General features: G+C 48.2%; 1 protein-coding gene across 8 annotated transcripts in view; it reads left to right on the top strand.

Annotated features, from left to right (window-relative positions):
• Positions 1-3,811: 3,811 nt before the first annotated feature.
• Positions 3,812-19,816, top strand: part of IRX5 (iroquois homeobox 5) — a 29,161-nt gene continuing 13,156 nt past the window's right edge. The window contains exons 1-5 of one of the 8 annotated variants that reach the window (XR_014514125.1): positions 4,224-4,977; positions 6,859-7,264; positions 7,590-8,360; positions 14,678-14,792; positions 17,390-17,487. Coding sequence is in view for 7 of the 8 variants with exons in the window: in XM_083451901.1 (XP_083308027.1) it covers positions 4,729-4,977; positions 6,859-7,264; positions 7,590-8,360; positions 17,390-17,601 (1,638 nt within the window). In the remaining variant the exon portion in view is untranslated. Of the gene's footprint in view, positions 4,978-5,008; positions 5,649-6,824; positions 7,265-7,589; positions 8,361-14,677; positions 14,793-17,389; positions 17,855-19,816 lie in introns of those variants that run through there. The other 7 variants (XM_083451903.1, XM_083451901.1, XM_083451902.1 and 4 more) reach the window with 7 other exon arrangements.

Genomic DNA, 19,816 nt, shown 5'->3' with positions numbered 1-19,816 from the left:
TTTACAAACACACACATACAAAACGCCACCAGCATAGTGCAGTTTTTAAAGGTACGCAAGAACCCTGTGCGATCCGGTGGCTGAAGCACAGAATCTATCCCCCATCTTCCATTTCCTGGAAGGGCTTCAAGGAATCTCCAAAGAGGTGAGTCACGTGAGGAATAAAGTAAAATACAAAGCATAACCTATACACCTGTTTACTCAGGAGTATGTCCCACCGTGTCCAATAGGATTTGCTCCCATGGGACGTATGAGCAAGCTTAGCAGCCGGAAATTTACTTCCGTAGGCTTGAATTGCCGCCCTACATGAGCTTACACGGTTTCCATTGAATTTAACGTAGTTTACTCCCGAGTAGACTAGCTGTTCTATATCGTAGCTATAAATAAAATGAACGAGTCCCAACCTTCTCTGGAGGATTTTCGTGTGTCCCCTAGAAATCCTCTTTCCAATTATAAGAAAATAAAGGAAAGGAAATTTTAGCACGAATTTATATTGAAGACCGTCTAATTACGGCGTAATCATACAACATATAAACACACACCAAAAGACGCGGCGCTCTTTTATTATATGATTGCTCTTATTGTTATTTAAAGCAGGCGTTTCCTCCAGTCAAGAATTCACCCTTCAAACGCATAAAAAGAATTAGCAGCAGCGATCAGAGAGAGAAATCGATAAATATGCAGGGGGAGAAACCCCAGGAGACTTGCTTGCTCTGAATCCGGATTTGCATGACAGGATCTTCCCCCGCTCCCCGCCTCCTTCGTCGTCCCCCTCCCTTTGTCCCGAAGAGTTAACAACTACAAGTCAAGGCACTGAGAGAAAGAAGTCCACCACCTCTTTCTCCGAGAGATTTCAACAGAATGGATGGGGGGAGGAATCCTCCCGCCCCCTGAAGTTTTGGCATTGCTTTGTCTTCCACGAAAAAACAACATGTGCAGATAACTCGGTGCCAGAGAAGTCAATGGTTGGAAGACATTCGGTTCAACTGGGTTGCGGGTTGCCCCCTCATGGGCATAATTTGACCATTACATGCAGGCAGTGGAGGTGCGGGGGGTGGAAATGAGGCGAGGAGAGGGGGGAGTAGATGGGGTGCAAGAAAAGCGCAGCGTGGTAATCCTGGAGAGACCCCATTGAATTCAACAGGACTTACTCCGGAGTAAGACAAGCTTAGGGCCTTGCTTGCAACGTGTGCGCGGAGCCGGAGATTATTCCTGGGGAGCAGCACCTCAAACCTACACACGTTTGCCTGAAAGCGAGCCTCATTTTGCTCCATGGGTCTTAGGTCCCAAGAGCATGGGCTTGCAGCCTGGGAGTCGCCCCCCTTTCCTCTCCGCAATTACACAGTTAAAATAAAATAAAAATCACTGGTCTGTGGACTGCAGAGCTACTCTTTCCCGGGTGAGTTTAAATAATCAGCAAGCTTATTAACTTACAATTCTTTCTTTCTTTCTTTTCTAAAAACCCTCCCGAAAAGACACATACAGTACTTGAGAAGAAGATGGTTCTGGCAGATTTCAATGGAACTAGCTCGCGAGTGAATCTGGGGGTCAGAAATTTAGAACATTCCTAGATCCTTCAATTTCAGAAGGAAAGAGCCGGTTAGTTGACAGATGGGTACCCACTGTTCAGAGCCAGTCTGGAGAAATTTGCTTTTCTCAGCTAAGCCGCCTCCCCGACCCGCTCCAATCTATCCCCTCTCTGGGTCTTGCCATTTTTTTCTTTAAACCCAATGTCTCCCGCGTCTCCAGTGTGTAAAAGAAGCAAGCAAGCTACAAGAGGCGCCGAATTCAGCCTTACGCTTCTCCGCTGCTTTTACCAAAGTTCTCCCCGCTTCGGAGTTTTCAAGACCAAAAGCGGAGGGCGATCATCGCTCCTCTGGCGGCGGCGGCTGCTGCCGTGGCTTTGAAACTGACACTCTGCTTGTGTATTTCATCTAAGTAAGTGGCTGAAAGAGCGGCCGCAATCTGGCAAGAACGACCTCCGCGGAAAGGAGGACACATGCAATGGGCACCAGACCAGAGCTATAGGAAAGAAACCCCATTCCAGACCCACCCCCCCTGTGCACCCTTAAAAAAAAAATCAGCAAGCCGGGCAGGAATTTCGCCAAGAGGGGGGCTGAGATTATGTGCTGTATGGACAGATGCAGGCATGCTAACGTGTTTGTATTGTGGCTGGCTCTGTGTGTGTGTGTGTCATTGTCTGTGGATCCCGAGAGGAAACTTCGAACGCTCATCAGCCGGCGTCGAGATGGATACAGAGTGCACTTGGAAGACAGAAAACACCCACAAGGTGATGCGGAGGCACCTCACAGAAGCGAAGCCCCATCTCCACCTCCCCCCCCCCGCCCAAAAAGAGGTGGAGTGAGGGTCTCTTCCTACAAGTGAAGGTATCTTCCTGCTGGGCTATATATCTGCTGGAATCAAAGGCGATTACATCCTACGATCGCTGTGGATTTCCCCCTGGCCCATATGTTTTTAATCTGCTTTCTCTTCTATCCTTTTATGAGTTTTAAATGGGGCGTGTAGTAAAGATACCTGGCTTATTCTTTCAGATGTTCTGCACAAACCTCTTTCAGCAGGCAGGTCTCTCCCATCGTACCCCACCCCACTTTTCTCCCCTCCCCCCCGCGCGCGCATTTTTCTCCATCCCAAGGAGGCTGATGGCGGGAGGTAAGAAATTGCCCCTATTATCACAACAGTTTTAAAACGCCCACCTTGGATTCTTTGTGCGTATTAAATAAACATACACATTTACAAACATCTCCCCAGCATCTGAGGGGGCGCTTGCCCTGTGCCCTTTGGTTCCGCATGTAACAACAGGTATGCTACAATTGCACCAAAGAACAGCCCGCTAAGATGACCAGGGAGGGAATGGAGCGACGCGACGTCGATCCCTTGGTTTGGGCACCTTTGAGTTGTTCCATTGGCCTTCATCGACCTTTACGCACGAGTACGCGGCTGTGCGTTCGCTGCCTATACTTCTCTTATTAATGTCGAGCGGAATGAATCCGTGATACTTATCCACAGTAAACCAGTTGGGACACACAGGGAGAGTGCGGTATTCCTCACAGCAACCCGGAGAGGTAGGTTGGGAGAAAAGACTAGGACATGTCCTTCCGCCACCCCACTCCCCCGAAAAGAAATATTTAGTTGAGTTTTCATCCCGCCTCCCGTCCCCAGTTCAATCCAAAAGCCTGCTCCCAAACTCGACTCCGGGCTGCCAAAACACAAAACTAATTGGCAAAATATGGCTCGCTCGTGTATGTCTCCGCGATCCCCAAAGCGTGTGAGCTGGCCTGCCAGTCCGCGCGCCTCCAGGCGTTTGGCGCCGCCCTGAGCCAAGCAGGCCGAACGGTGCGATCCGCGCGGCACCCACGCAGGCTTCTCAACCCCAGCCATCCCCAAAACGTTTCAAGCTCCAGCACGCTGCTTTAAGCAGGCTGCGGAGGACTCGTTAAGCCCCCTCGCTAAGTGTCAAGCGGCTGGCCCAATCCGTTTAACCCGCAGTTGCTGCTCTCGAAAGGGGAGGGGGTGGTGCTGAGTGAGCGGCGGGAGGAGAGGAAATCCACAGCTGGATTCCTCGTGAGTAAAGGGCCAGGTGGCTCACCAACATCCAGTAGTAATATGTGCTACAACAACAACAATAATAAGAGCGACAAGAGAAGCAGGATCGCGAAGCAACTGTGTGGAACAGAAGTTATCTTCTTGCATCTCTTCTCTGCAGATAGTTTAAGAAACAAAAACAAAACCCTCACATTAACTGCTCTTTTTTCAAATGTTTACTCGGGAAGCATCGATTCATGATTTTATTTCCCCCGTGTGTGTGTGTTTTAATGGCTACTAAATCTTGTTATGAAATCTATTTCATCAACTGAGTGCCTTTTGCATTCCTGCGCAGGGAGCCAGAGAGAGAGAGCGAGAGAGAGAGCGCAAAAGCTCCTCGCTATAAATCAAAAGAGAAATTGCGCTGATGGTGTATTTAGCAAATGAAGAAAGTTGGAGGTGATCTTCGCTAAACAGCTTGGCTGTTGATTGCCAACCAGAGGCCGGCGCAGTTGAGCTTGAGAGAGAGAGAGGGAGAGGGAGAGGGGCTGGGAAAAAGAGAGGTTTTCTGGCTGGTTGGCTTTGGTTGTGGCAAGCCCAGCAGGAGCCAACCTCCTCCTCCTCTCTCTCTCTCTCGTTTCCCTCCCCCTCTTCTTTTCTCTCCCCCCCCCCCCCACTTTTTTTTTTCCTTTTTGCTTTGCCAACACCCGCGGAAGGTGGAGCTTCGGCCGCGCTGCGTCGCAGGCGTCAGAATCCTCGATTTCCAACTTCGCGTCTTGGCCGGACCTTTTGGCGGAGCGCGCAAAGGAAAGTGGGGTGGGAGAGAGAGAAAGCGCCCTTCTCCGTCCAAAGGAGGGAGGCAGAGAGATAAGGCGAAGGAGTAGGAGAAGAGGGGGAGGAGGAAGAGGAGGGGAGAAAAGAAGAAGGGAGCCATTCGCCGGAGTGCGTCCAAGCTCAGCTCGGCTGCACTGGAGAGGCGGCGAAGGAGGGCGCGCGCGTCGAGCCCGCTAGCCCCGGCTTGCAGAAGCACCCTCGGAGGCAGACCTCGACGACGCTCGCCGTAGAGAGAAAAGCACAGGGCGCCCGGGAGAGAGGGAGGCAGGGAGGGAGGACGGACGCAGTTCCTGGCGACGGCGGTGGTGGCTCTGCGCTCGCTGCCTGGCGGGTATATGCCTGCCTCTGGCCATGTCGTATCCTCAGGGTTATTTGTACCAGCCGTCGGCTTCCTTGGCGCTCTACTCCTGCCCGGCGTACAGCACCAGCGTGATCTCCGGCCCCAGGACGGATGAGCTGGGAAGATCGTCGTCCGGCTCGGCTTTCTCTCCTTACGCCGGCTCCACCGCCTTCAGCGCGCCCTCGCCGGGTTACAACTCACACCTCCAGTACGGCGCTGATCCGGCGGCCGCGGCCGCAGCCGCTTTCTCCTCTTACGTGGTAAGGGAAGCGCTCGGGTCGCCCTCTTCCTCCTCCTCCACGCCGGCCGCTTGTGGGGAAAGGAGGAGACCGAGAGAGGGATGGAACCAGAGCTCAGGGACGAAGACTTGGCGGGGCGGGTGTTATTGGGGAGTTGTGGAGATAACCCAGGGGGCTGGAGCTTGGAGGGTTTGCAGGCTGTAACCATAGACGAAAGCGGCAGGTAAAGTGGGGAAAGATGAAGTGCAGAGGGAGGGGTGCAGGAAAGAAAAGCTGCCCGTGGATTTTGGCACCTTCCATGGCCGCAGCTCCTCAGTGGATGGTTAGCCTACCGCATTTTCTTAAAAAGAAATCGGTTGCAGGACGAAGGATTCCTGAGCGGAGATCAATGGGACATTTCTCTCGCAAGAAAACCTGCAGCCGGCCAGCGTCTTTCTCCTCGCTGGTTTAACTCTGGACTATTAGCACCCCCTGCCCCCCCCCCCCAAATACAGAGTTGGACGGGAGCTGCAGCGCGATCTGGTTTTACTCCGTAGTTAGCCCCACTTTTGCTCCCAAGGAAGCCGGGCAGCGCCACGATCCTCGGCGGCTGTTTACGCGCGAGTAAAAGTACGCCAGGTCGCCACGCAGCAGCACAGCACGGCGATCCTAAGCGTGTTTGCTCGGAAGTCAACCCCGCAAAGTGACTCCGGGTCAGTGTGTGATTAGGGACACAGCTTTGATCTTGAAGGGGCTAAGACGAGCGAGGCTGTCCGTTTGTGCCTTTTCATTTTAATTTAGAAAAGCGTATGAGAGTTAGATTCTCAGTGAAGATGCGTGTCTATACATACACATACACTCTCCAGGACGATTTTCAGATGTTTTAATTCAAGTCAAATCCGGCAGTTTAGATGCCCCAAAGAAAAGCTGAATAAGGGGGTGACCCTTCTGCCCCTTGCCATTACCCTGCCGTCTTAATCGGGCTCCCCAAATATTGCAGAGCTATAATTCCCATCTCAGGAAGCCGACTGACAGTCTGATGATGATGAAGATGATGATTAGAGTAGGTACAAAAATATTTTTTTGAAGTTTCAATATCTTTTTTTTTTTTAATGTACCTACCCCTTCCACAATAATCTCAGGCAGTATGGAATACATCTGGAAACATCTGTCCAGAAGTTATGTAAAAGAAACGCTTTCAGTAGCTCAATAAATCTACAAAGAGAAAGCGAATAAAGTGGTTATTCCCTCCTGAAACTAAACAAAGCCAAAACTAAAGGGCTTCCTCTTCCATGCTTGAACTACTTCTTCTAGTTACATTTCCAATCTAAATAACGCAGCTTCTTAAAAAAGAACGCGAGTTAGGCCTCTTGGAAACACTTGGGCTGGAATAGAGTTGAATCCGAATATTTCGGTTTAAGGCTTATTGTCGGGAAAATTCCCCCTGGGGAGTGGGGGGTGGGTCATGGAGGCAGAGCTTGCTATCTGTCTAGACACTGTCATGCTTCCAAGTGAAAGGGGGGGGGGAAAGGGTGTGTGTGGGTTTGTGTAAAAGGTTGCGTTCAATTAGAAGGGGAGGAGGCTGAGGTGTAATTTGTTACTGTTTATAGCTTGGTAATTTGGCAGAGATGGAAGTGGGTGGGTGAGATACACTTTCTGGTCGCATTCAGACACCGGTGGGCAACTCGTGTTTAGCTTAGGAAAGACTTATTTTTACTCCCACCCCCAGGTATGGTGACACGCCAACTTTTAGGCCGAGTCTGTTATGGAGATAGGGGTACAACCACGTATTGTGGAGAGGACCCTTTCAAACGGGAGGGAGATGGTTTGATTTCTCAGAGATACGGATTTCAAGAATGATTTTTTAGGAGGTCTCCTTCTCACCTCAGGCGACGCTTCTGCCTCTCCTTCTCCTTCCTCCAGGGCTCGCCCTACGACCACACCCCCGGCATGGCCGGCTCTTTGGGGTACCACCCTTACGCGGCTCCCTTGGGATCCTACCCCTACGGCGACCCGGCCTACCGGAAAAACGCCACCCGGGACGCCACGGCCACCCTCAAGGCCTGGCTGAACGAGCACCGGAAAAACCCTTACCCCACCAAAGGCGAGAAGATCATGCTGGCCATCATCACCAAGATGACCCTCACGCAGGTCTCCACCTGGTTCGCCAACGCCCGGCGGCGCCTCAAAAAGGAGAATAAAATGACCTGGACACCCCGGAACCGGAGCGAAGACGAGGAGGAAGAGGAGAACATCGACTTGGAGAAGAACGACGAGGAGGAGCCACAGAAGCTGGAGGAGAAGGGCGATCTGGAGGCTATCGAGATAGGTAAGCGGCCGGTGGAGATGAGAGGAGAGGGATTTGGGGAGGTGAACTGGGTTGTACGCTTTTTGGCAAGGGGGTCAGTCTGGGGCGAGGGAGGAGCGGGGGATCGCTAGACTTAATGGGGCTGAAACGGCCATGAGGGGGAAATAGGAACTGTCTGGATTCGTCCCCAGAAAACCTTGGTTCCAGAGTAGTTTATAAGGCGCGCTTTGGGAAGGTGTTTTTTTCCCCTTCCTGGGACTCGACGGGGTGGGTAGGAAGTCCGCGGATCGGGCTCCAGAGAGGCCTCAAGGACTGTGTGTCGCCCTCCCTCTGCCCTTGTCCTCAGGTGCTGGAGACCCGAAGGGAGGCGCGGCCGGCAAAGAAACCGACGGCGCGTTGAGCGACTCGGATTGTAAAGAAGCCCCCGACGAGGCGCTGTCTAAAGGAGGCCCCGGGGCCTCGCCGCCTTTGGCCCATTGTCTGCCGGCGGCAGCGGCTGCTGCTGCAGCGGGCCGCCTCCTTCTCCAAGCGCACCAGCAGCTGCACCCGGCCGGAGGAGAGGACCCGCAGCCGGCCCACCCGCTGCCCGCCCAGTACAGACCCCCTTCGACGGACCTGCACCCCCTCCTGCCTTCCAGCAACGGGACGTCGGTGATCCACTCGCCCCAGGCGGCTCCTCAGGCGGCGGCGGGAGCCGGGGCCCTTTCCAAGCCTAAACTGTGGTCTTTGGCGGAGATCGCCACCTCAGCGGACAAATCGAAGGAGGGCAGCGGCGAGGCGGCCCCGCAGGCTCCGAGTTTAGCCGGAGCCGGCTCGGCGCAATCCCCGACGGCGCGGTCGCCTTCCTCCACGCACTGCCCTTTCCCCAATGGCGCCTCGGTCCTCTCGCGGCCCCTCTATTACACCACCAGCCCCTTTTACCCGGGTTACACGAACTACAGCTCTTTCGGACACCTCTCCGGCAACGCGGCGACGGCGGGGAACCCCAGCCCCCATTTTAACGGATTAAACCAGACTATTTTGAACAGAGCGGAAGCCTTGGCTAAAGAAACTAAAATCCTCAGAAGCCAGTCCCAGTTTGATCTTAGTAAAGACTCGCCTTACGAACTGAAGAAAGGTATGTCGCATATTTAATCTTGAGTTTCTTCCCAGATTAAACCCTCTTCGTCATCCACGACCGGACTATCCCCTCTCCCTTGATTTGTCTTTTCTTTTTAATTTTGTATGTTGTCTATTTCTTTCTGCTTTTTTATTGTTGTTGGTTTTAATTTATTTACAACCAATTCAGACTTGATTTTGGCAGAGGTTTCTTTTTTAATTAAAAAAAGAGAGAACTAAGTGAGGAAAGAGGAAAGCAAGAAAAAGAGGGAGAGAGAGAAACCCAGACCACTCCAATTTCCAAAATCAGTGGTATAATTTATTTGAGAAAGCAGAAAGTAAGAAGCTCTTCGGAGGAGAAATAATAATTATAATAATAATGTCTTAAGGTAAAAAGTGCAGGAAGTGCGGGAAGAGGGGGAAAATACCCACATGGGGAGGGCGGGGGAAGGCAGAAACAATTTGTATGAAATGTTATTCTGTATATTTAATGTAGCTTTTTTGTATTTAAATCGGTAACACTATCTTTGAAGTAAATTATGAAATCCAACCGCCTGTACAGCCATCAATGTTGGTTTTTTTGGTAATATAAAATATAAATATATATATATAAATATATATATATACATTTCTGTGTCTTTTCCCAAATTGTTTCATAGTTTTAAAATCTATCTATATATATATATACAAGTTTAAATTAAATTTTTATGCCTATTGAATTACGATTACGATTAGTAGTATTATATTATTACTCAATGCGAAGAACTTTTTTTTTTTTTTTAATTAGGGGAAGCGGGAGAAGCCGGTCAACCCACGGGATTAAGTATAAAAATGCAGATGCCCCTTTGTCAAATATCGGTATTTAATCAAAGCATAGAGTTGTTTTTTTAAAAAAAATACAAATCATTTTATTTATTCATTTTGATGGCAAAGTGGAGCCGACAGAAGGAAATGTGGGTTGGGGCGGAGACCCATAACAAAAGACATATTTAGAGTACATTCCTTCCACCACCACTCTTAAAAGGGGAAAGGGGGGAGGGGAAGCGGAAATCTGCCCTCTAAGAATTTAACTGAAAGTAACTTTTCCAAGTGAGGGACGGATGTTTCCTGAACGCAGGCGATTTGGGCAAAGCCTCTACATTTGGCATAAGTTCCACCTGATGGATTTGGTGACAGGTGGGACCGGGAAGAAAGGCGAAAGTATACAGGGGTGAGCGGGGGAGGGAGGATGCAGTGAAATATGTACAGGTGATTGACTTGTGAAAGGAAGCGCCGGTGACGTTCCGGATCTAATGAGGGCCTGTCAGGGGAGTTAATTCAGTCTGAAAATCTGTGGGTTTGATCCCCGCGTAGGATGAGTGGCCTTCTAATTCTGCCTCGTTAAGCGCGCAGAAGGTCCCAGGGTTCGGTCTCTTTGCATCTCCCCCCCTTTTTTTAAGGGTTTCGGGCAGAAAAGCTGGGAAAGATCTCTGCCAGAGAGACCTTGGACTCTCCCTGAGCTAGCTGGGACCCATGAACTGATTCAGCAAAAGCAGCAACCCCCCCCCCCAAAAAAACCGCAGCCGAATATGTCAGCTTGCTGTCTTAAGGCTCCCCCCGGTTTCCCTTGCCCCACCGCCCCCCTGGGGACCCAGTCCCGCGGATGCTAGCGGGCGACTCTGAACGTCTCTCGCTTGTAGCTTGCTGCTTGTCGAGCGGGGTGGATGGATGGATGGATAGAGGAGGAGAGGATGGAGATTTCCTGTGGAAGTGCACTCAAAAGCGCAGGATGGCAACAGCGGACCGTCTCTTAACCTAATTACTTTTAATCAGTGTCGGGCTTTATGCAAAGCAGTCAGCTCGTGAACTTTGCTAATGAGTTCGATTTTATGCCAGATTTATCCCTTATTACTATTTCAAAGGTCTGCAGAGTTTTTACCGAGAGGGATAGGGGGAATACATATTAAAAGAGAATACACTGGGGAAACAGATGGATAAATAGCTCTGTTTGTGCATATACTGTGTGCATCTCTCTCTCTCTGTGTATATACGGACAGACATTTCAGTTGTGCGTGTATAATACACACACACACACACAGAGAGAGAGAGAGAGAGAGAGAGAGAGAGAGAGAGAGGAAATATCTCTCCGCATTGCTAGCCTCAAGTTTAGCATTAAAATTTTCCCCCTATTGGCGGCTCCATTCTGCAAAAGCACTTGATGGTTTGGCGGGGTGTGCGTGCTGCCTGTACGGAGATTAGCACATACAAATGGAAGGTTGAGGAGGGTCGCCTTTGGATTGCTTCCCAAATTCACAGGTAGGTGTCACACTTGTACCGAATTTCAAACATAGCGCTCATCTTTTGAAAGTTGGGCGAGTTTAAAGAGGGAGCGACAAGAAGCGCTTAAAAAAAAATCTAGCACATCCACGGGAAACTTGAGTGGGGTGAAAGGAAGGCTCCGAAGAAAGATGGATTTCCGATTTGCTAAATCATTTTGAGCTCAGGAAACTTAACCACCTAGGGTCGTGATCTGATGCGAGGGTCTCACTCCTACACATACTGCCGGTTCTTTGGGGGACTGAGATTTATTTCCAGGTCTCAGGGTTATGGGCTTTTAAATAGAGGAGAAAGGAAAATTAAAAGTATCCCCCCCCCCCCGCAATATCTCTTCCATTAATGGGAAAGGGGCACTGAATATTTAGGAAAACTCTGCCCTTAAAATATAAAAAGAATTAAAAACCAAACCCACAACTCAGAAGTAAAATAAGATAGCTTTCTTTTTCTATTTTTCACCCCTGCTTGGAAATTGATTGGCATCCCAGCCTTGAACCCACGTTATCGAAAGGAAATTAAGTTGATTCTTACCCGCTTGACTTGATTGTTTCCTTAACACAGGGAGCCGAAAAAGATTTTCTCGGGAATAAACGCCATTGATTTCAACGGGATGGCAATGAATTTTCGTCGATTTTAGAAAGGCGACAACTTGTATTCGTTTGCTTAATCTTTCAACTCGGAGTCCACTTCCAGCATTTCAAAATTATTAAATACCTCCCTGCAAAAAGAGAGAGAGAATATCCCCCCCCCCCATTACTTTGGATTTTCTACGGATGTCAGTTCCTAGCCACTTATCCGTGACTTTCGTCACTGCCTCGGAAAATAGGAAAACTTCTCTCCCTATATTTGTATAAATATTTTGCGAGCTTTTCGGAACTGGACCCGCATAATTAATTAGCTGCTAATTGGTTTAGCTACATACAGTTAAACGATTTGCGGGTGGGGGTAATCTTTTTCCTTTCACCCTCACAGCGACCGGGATGTGATTTGATTTCCCCCAAGAAACCACGGGGTATATACAAATACTCTTTTAGCCTGGCCAATAAATCTAAATAAAGAAGTCAAAGCTGTTTAAACGTGTAAACAATCACATATTAGGGCCATAAGAATACTGTAAATAATGATTTCAAAGAAAGCACCGATTGAATACCCAGGTCAAATCGTTTATCTGAACTGTGATGCGGGGGGGGGGGGGAATGATGGCGGGAAGGGGGGGAACACTCCACAAATCAACCTGTTGAACTTACTTCCATCATTTAAGGGAAAAGAAAGTTGCGAATGATTCGTTGACCTCAGTTGAGTTCAGGGGAAACTGTTGGCCTGTTGGAAATGGCCATCCGATCTTTCAATTCTTAAAGGCGCCTTTTAAATATAAATATAATGTTTAGCTTCCCGACATTCTAAAATAAAATAAAGAAGGCCGTGTTATACTTGGTATGGTTTTTTAAAAAAACAATTACGACCATTTTCAGCACGCACGTATATGATAACCTCGAGACTGTTGCTGATGTTATTTATAATTTTAATAACCACGATTCTTTCAGTCTTTGAATTGGGGGGGGGGGCACTACACAAACTCAGAATATAAGGTTAGTAACTTAAACATAAATATTGCCAACCTTGGTTCCTTCTATATAATAATGATCATATTGAATAGGCGCGCCAGCAGTCTCCATAAGGTTTTCTTTTGATGTATTAAATTCCTAAGGGAATTAATCAATTTCCTTTAAGATACAACTAACCGGCCTGCTGTCCTTCTTGATTCTAGTTAAGGCTGAACTAGGATTATGAATAGATAATAAATCCAATAAAAATTAAGTGTACTCTCATCTCCAGGTGAAATTTTAAATACATGTGTAAATAACATGCATTTGTCTGGTATAACCTTAGCAAAACATGTCTTCGGGTTGTTGTTGTTTTTATAGCAGCAAAAATAATGTTATGGTAATTAGCGTTTACAATTACATCCGAAACAAATTTACATTTTTATTTTAAACGGGATGGTTTTTGTTTTTATGTCTAAAGATCTAAAAAAAATCTGGAGCTTAGAGCTGTGTCCAATGTTTGTTCTACTCAGAGTAGACGCACTGAAATTCTTGGACAAGAGAAACTTAAGTCCATTAATATGAACGTGTCTCCTCTAAGTAAAACTTGGCTGGGTGCAAACGTTGAATATATTTCCCACCAACTGGATTTTTGGAAGGAAATTACATACAAAACAGTCATTTCACCCCAAATAGTGTTTATGTATGCTGTGTTGTTGTTGTTTTTTTGAGGGGGGGGGGGCAAAACAAATTTCCTGAGCATCCAAAATGGGACACCACGTGAATCTGGTAGGAGGCTGATGTGCCGTGGTGCTAAATAGACTCCCCCACCCCCAACACACACCAATACTTTAAAAGAAGGTCTATGTGTTCCAGTGGAATTTTCTTCCTATTAGGAGTAATCAGACGTATTAGATATCGAAAGGAAAGTCGTTCCCATTGATTCCAGTTAAATTTACTTCGGAATCGCAACGTGCAAAGTAGCTGGAGTCAAACCAGTTTCGATCCACTTGCGTTAGTGAAAGGAACCGCTTTTCGTCGTCTAAATATAACAAGTGGTCTCTGCATGGCGTTAGAAGCAAAACATAAGGCGGTTCATAATGGGTAGGTGTGCGCTAGCCAACTCACCCCCCGTGAAGTTTATGGATGTGGGGTGGTGGAAGAAGAAGGCTTGTCAGTTTCAGTCCAGGGTTCCAGCTTTCTGAAGAGAGAGAAAACTCGTGTAAAGGTGTAACGTGTGGATCTCTGACTAATTTATTAAACCTGCAGCGAGTGTGAATCCATCCTGGGTTGTGTGCAGGGTTTTTTTGGGTGGGGGGGCAGCCGTGCAGCTATCTTCCTCATTCACACAAAGGGAGAAAACAGCTGGACTTGAAAACAAAGTTTGGGATAATAGAAGTATTCTCGCAAATGGGGAGGCGGGGTAAATCCGAATTAATGGCTGGGACTTGGATCCAGTATTTTGAAAGCGGGGTGGTACTGGAAGTGTGTGTGGAGGGGGATGGAAAAGGCACTGGCCAGGGAGACAACTGGCGTCGAAATCCGTGAATTTAGATAGGGCAACAGGCTGGGGGCGCCCAAATGCGTCAATGCCACAAAGTAGACTGACTTCCAGGTCATAGCGTTTCTGAAGCCCTCGGTGTGGCGTTAAGCTACGTTCCGCATCCGAAGGGAATCCTGCTGAGGACCATGGGGCTTTCAAGCAAACCTGCTTCGGATTAAGTAAGCATGCAAACGCGTTCCTGGAAAAAAGCCTTCACTGCTTTCGGAGTCCTTCGCGTAGGATGACAATCCTGATGCCAGCTTAAGAGTGCGAGACTTCTTCCTATGCAAGCACACATGCCCTGGATAGCGTTTGAAAGGCTCCGATTTGACGCCCGTTTAGAGATCGAGGTTTCCTTCTAAAGCTCAGGGCTGTGCATGTTGCAGGTTTAGATAGGGGCTGCGAGGACTGATTGGCCTCGTGTTCCAGCCAGATCTCTGTTCTGCAAATCGAAAACCGCGACGAGCAGATCAAACCGCAGTGAGGTGAGGTCAACCTTCCCCTCCGACCACGCACACAAACGCCCGCAAACCGTTTGCCAGCGCCCCGGAATGGTCTGGGGGAAAGTAGTTTCTCTGATTTTTATTTTTTTTAAAATGAAAACATAATGAAGCAGTAATTTCAAACCCGGAATCTTTCTGTCTCTGATCCCTCTCCAAATATTGCTTCATTTCTCCACGCTGCAGACTTATAACTTGTAGATCTCACTTTCAGGGGGTGGGGAGAAGACAAGGCAACCCCGCTTCCCCGGCCTTAACCTGCTAAAAACAGAAAAAGAAAATCCCTCTTAGGTTACGGTTGGAGTAAACAGCACTTCAGAGAGCAGTCATCAGAGGCTGTTACAAACTCGGTGGTAATTAGCTAATGATCGGCTCGTTTGGGTTTCAGACGCACGCCGATTAAAAGCCGATTATTCACCCCTCCTTTCCCTTTCAGGGGCGCAGCTTTACCTGCAAATCAAAGTGATGGGAGCCGGGAAGTCGTCCTGAGGTACAAGTCCCAGAAAGTTCACACTCCACTTTTGCCTCAGTTTGGAAGCGCTTCCTAGCAAGTGGGTTGCATATAAATCGAAGTCAAAGGCACTCCGTTTACAGGTCAGGTTTCCTGCTTGGAGCGCAAGGGCTTCCAGGGACCTGTAAACTGAGTGCAGGCGTTTTGTCTAGCGCGAAGGTCCGGTTGAGCCTCAAACCGTTTGATCTGCGAAGAGCAGTCACTGAAAAGAGCTAAACAGGCAGGTGGATTCTCTAGGCAGGTCGGCGTCGCCCCACCGCGTTAAGTGGGGTTCTCTCCCGAGTAAGCGCCCAAAGGATCTGTCTCAACTGGAAAAACAACAACATGGGAAAACAATCGTTTTTCGAAATGTGAACATCTCTTAGGGTGGCTGAAATACTCGAGTCCATGCATGTATACTCGGATATAAGTTTTGTTCAGTGGGTCTCACACTTCTGTTGAGAGGGTAATATTTGCGGGGGAGACACGTGGGTTTGGGAGTGCAATCCTCTAAATGTTTACACGGGAGTAAATCCCATTCTCTTCCACAGGGCTTATTCCTTAGTCTACGTGTTTAGGATCGTAGTGAACGCCGAGCTGTAAGCATCATAGGCTAAGTGTGCGTGTGTGGAGGGAAGTCCCATAAAAAGCATGGAAATGACTAGATTCAATTCAAGTTGAGACAGGGAGAGAAATCACCAGTGTTGCAAAAACCATTTTCCTTTTCACCTCTACTCGCTTGGTATTCCGGTCAAAAGGCTCCTGGCTGCTATTTGACTGAGGCCTTCAAAACAGGGGTTGATCATTTCCAAAGAGAGAGCGATGAAACTCACCATCAAAAGCCTGTTTCCAAACCCCCTCTCCATCCCAGATGCGGGCTTCCCCCCCCCCCCAGCAGAAGGAAAGAACCCTTTGCACATGCTCAGAGACATCATGCCTCTCAGGACCGAGTCAGTACTGAAAGGAAGGTTCCCACCAGGACTTGATTTCAGTGTCTGCATAAACTTCCACAAAGATGAGCTTGGAACAAGGGGTGGTAGACCCATGTGCCCCTTCCTCATATCCTCCCTCCTCCAATTCCCATCAGCCTCAGCCAACCGGTCCAAAGGTCAGGGATGACCGGAACTGTAGTCTAACAATATCTAGAGGGTCATACTCCCAGCAAACCAGTTTAACCGAAATATTTCTACGTGTGTCTGACCCCGCGTATGTTTGCATGGACGGCAATAGCAGATTAACGAGTGCTTCCTTCCTGAATGGAGGAAGCGGGAGGCGGGTTGGCCCTAGGAACGTATTCGGAAGCGGTTTCCAAACTGTTAAAAATAAAACAACAAAACAACTATTTCAAGGAAAAGCGCAGAAGGCAGAGGAGCACACTACCATGTAAACGCAACTGCTCTGGTTTAGGTGACCCTCTCTGGGACTCCTGAGGGGCTCGTTTAAAGAGGCGCTGCCCAAGAAGAGCAGATTTACTCTATAAAGACTAACCTAACCCTCCGGATTCAAAGGGAGTGGAGGCTTAATTGGTGATGAAAAGGTAAAAATAGGAAAGTGGTTCTCTCCCCCACCTGCCGCGCCCCATCTTTTAAAGGGAGGAAGAAACTTCCCCACCAAGAATAGGGCTCTATTGTCTGACATTTCCTCGGAGTTTATGATCATTTAAACCACCTGCAACGAACAGATCCGTAACAAGGAAAACTAATCCAAAGGGATTTTTAAACTCCTCTTGATGTCAGATTCAGTTTGCGCTTTGCAAAACGCCCTTAACAATGCAATCCTATGCGTGTCTGCTCAGAAGTAAGTCCCACCAAGTTCAAATGGACCCGTGCCTAGGGAAGTGTGCCCGGAATTGCAGTCCAGACCTTCAGTCCTTTGTGTACTTTACCTTGGAGTAAACCCCATTGGACTCAGTGCGATATGTTTCCGAGTAGAATGTAGATAGGATTGGGCAGTACAAACCGGTTTTTTTAGGGCCCTCGAATACTTATTATTATATATAAGAAATAAGTAAATAACGTGAATGTTACTATTTTTAAAAGGCTGCGATCCTGTGTACACTTATTCAGGAAGATACCTCCTTTAAAGCGGTAGGAAAACCTGGACAGGGTAGAGTTGCGTAAAGATGCAATTCTAGGCAGTATTTATTATTTAATAATAATAATTAATTAAAGAATCCCGCAGAGTCCGTCTCTCTCCCACTCCTCATTTTGTCTTCACTACAGCCCTGCAAGGTAAGTTAGAGGAGACTCGAAGCAGGGTCAAGTGAGCTTCACAGGTATGAGCCGAGAATTGACCCTTACCTAAGTCCCCTTCCACATCCCAAACTTTCTTTGTCCATTTCGCCACAACCTAGTTAGGCACAATCCAACTGCTCTCAGTAAGACTTTTTTACGAGTAAGCACCCACAGGAACCATCTCCACCGATCTGCGGTGACAGAGTGAGAGCTCTCTCCTCCAAGCCCTTGGGCTTTCAAACCTTGCCTAAACCCATTTATTTGCTTCGAATGGTCTGCGAATATGGGGAATTGGATGTTCTGACTGACGTGGTATTATAAAAGAGATTTTGGGGAAGGGGAAAGGTAGCTTGGGCATACACACATGCGCACACATGTCAGGGGATGGGGGTCCCCCTTTACCCCTTAAATCTTCTCCAGTCAGATGCTGACTCCGGCTTGAGTTCCGAAAGGTTAACATCCGAGTTCCCACGCACACCCGGTTCCAGAGCTGGACCCGAATTTAAAATGATCAGCCGAGAGCGTTCCCCGCTTTTAGTGATTGCGTATTACTGTCATTCTGGAGGCTCCCCCCGATGTTTTCTTGTGATTACATTGATTCGAATTCTACTTCGCCTTACTGAGTGTGGGTGGTGACGAATCTGGGATCTAGTTTTCCTTTGCGTGCAGTCCTTGAAACGCTATGGTGAAAACGACGGGTCATTCGGGTTCGGAGGATTCGGATTGAAACCGATTTCACGCCAGTTTCTAGGCACACTTTCCCAATGAGGATAAAGAATGCTGCTGGCTTCGAAGATCATCCGCTCTCTGGCTCCAGTGGCCTGAGGGCCGGTGGGAATATATTTTCCACTCTTGTTTAAAGGCAGTATGAATAAAAGATGGTTCCGTAGACTCCAAATTGTTTTATTCACACGCTGCTTTCAGGGTTGAGGGGAAAACAGGGAGAGTTTGTCATGCTCTAGCAAGAAAGGGGGAAAGAGGAGAGAAATCCCTGCTCCAAAAAAGAGAGTATATATTAGCTTTTGTGCAACTAGCTCCCAAAACAGCTGTTTCCCCAATGCCAAATATATCCACAAAGACTGAGTTGGCGGGGGGGAGGATGGAGGGAGATATTCTAGGGGGCTTGGGTAACTAAACTCAAATCGGTTTCTTTTGCATTTAAATCACACGGATTGCAACGGGATTTCTTCTGAGTGAAGCTCAGGAGACTTTCTGATTCCCTCCCACGGAATGACACCGGCTTTAATCCAGCAAGGAGCGAGGCACCATACAGGAGTTGGTGGATATTTACCTCGGTTTAGCCCCCTTGAAGTTCGATTAGACTAATCCGAACTGGTTTGGGAGGAAGACAGCTGCGGTAGGGGAAAAAACTGGGCATCTCCAAAGCAAAAAAAACCCAAGAGATTTCTCGCTAATAAACTGCAAGGCTTAAGCGACAGAGGCAAAGGGGAATCTTTACACCTAAGTTGGGCTGTGGTGACCTTGGTCTTGCCTGTTTCTTCCAAACAGGCAACAGGAGTGAGAGTTTGTGGACTTAGCTCTGGGAGCGACATCCTATGGCCTTGGCCAATGTGTTGCGCTGTCACATTCATAATCTTCATGATTGGCCTACCTCACAGGGCTGTTGTGAGGACAAGCACAATAAAGACAGCAAAGTCCTTTGCGAGGTGAACATCTTTTGAGAGTGGCAGATGCCTAGCAAATAAAGTAGGCCTATAGGTTCCAAGTGAGCTGCGGCGTAACTACTGTTCCGTTAGTAGAAACCGCGTCAAGGATTGGGTAGTCTATGCAGGAGTGAAGACGGGCTGCCACAAATACAGATTCGTGTATCTTCTCCATCCTGCAACGGTGGTCTACATTTAGCAAAGTAGAAAACTTTGGTCTCTTGCGGTCATGAGGACGAGAAATGCTGGTTTGGGGCGCGGGGGCAGAAGGCAGGAATAAAACGCAACGCAGCACTGAATGGATTTTATGGAAAGCCAGGATGCCCATTGGGCAGGGAAATTATTTCAACTGTTTGGTTCTAATGGCGTTTATTGATTTCTCCCAATTTAAAGAAACCAGAGCGCACTCGCTTTTCGCGCAGCAGCAGACAGACGTCCGTCCTGCTAGCTCCGGTCCTGTGCTGTTGGTAGCTTTTTTGGTAGCTAAAAAGGTAACGGGACCCCTGACGGTTAGGTCCAGTCGCAGACGGCTTTGGGGTTGTGGCGCTCATCTCACTTTACTGGTCGAGGTAGCAGTGTACAGCTTCCAGGTCATGTGGCTAGCATGATAAGCCACTTCTGGCGAACCAGAGCAGCGCACAGAAATGCCTTTTACCTTCCCGCCGGAGTGGTACCTAATTATCTACTTGCATTGGTGTGCTTTCGAACTGCTATGTGGGCAGGAGCAAGGACCGAACAACTGGAGCTCACCGCTTCGCAGGGATTCGAACCACTGACCTTCTGATGGGCAAGCCCTTGCCACCAATTATCTCTTGCCCTCTTTGGCACATCTTATGCTCAAACACTCCTCCGACTTGGTCCTCTCCTGGGGGAAAAGGGAAGAGCGGGGAGGTGGAATACCACATGTACTAAGGATATATAATACTCATACAATAAATTAAACTAATCAAATTTACGGGGAAAACTTCTCTCTTCCAGCCTCCAAAAAGGAGGACGATTTTTGTTCACTTATTATTAATAATTATCATCATCTTGATAACAAGAAAGCAGCGAACTCGAATAAAGTCACACACTCCCCAATCAACAATGTAAAAGAGCACGATCCAGCCAGCCTGGAACCCTTTTTGTAGCCTAGATCCGCTGTGTGTTTACTCAGAACTAACCTAAGGATTGTAAACTAACACTTT

This window comes from Podarcis tiliguerta (genome assembly GCF_965153285.1).
Source record: "Podarcis tiliguerta genome assembly, chromosome: 8".
NCBI lineage: Eukaryota > Metazoa > Chordata > Lepidosauria > Squamata > Lacertidae > Podarcis > Podarcis tiliguerta.
This window is presented reverse-complemented; position numbering and strand designations above follow the sequence as displayed.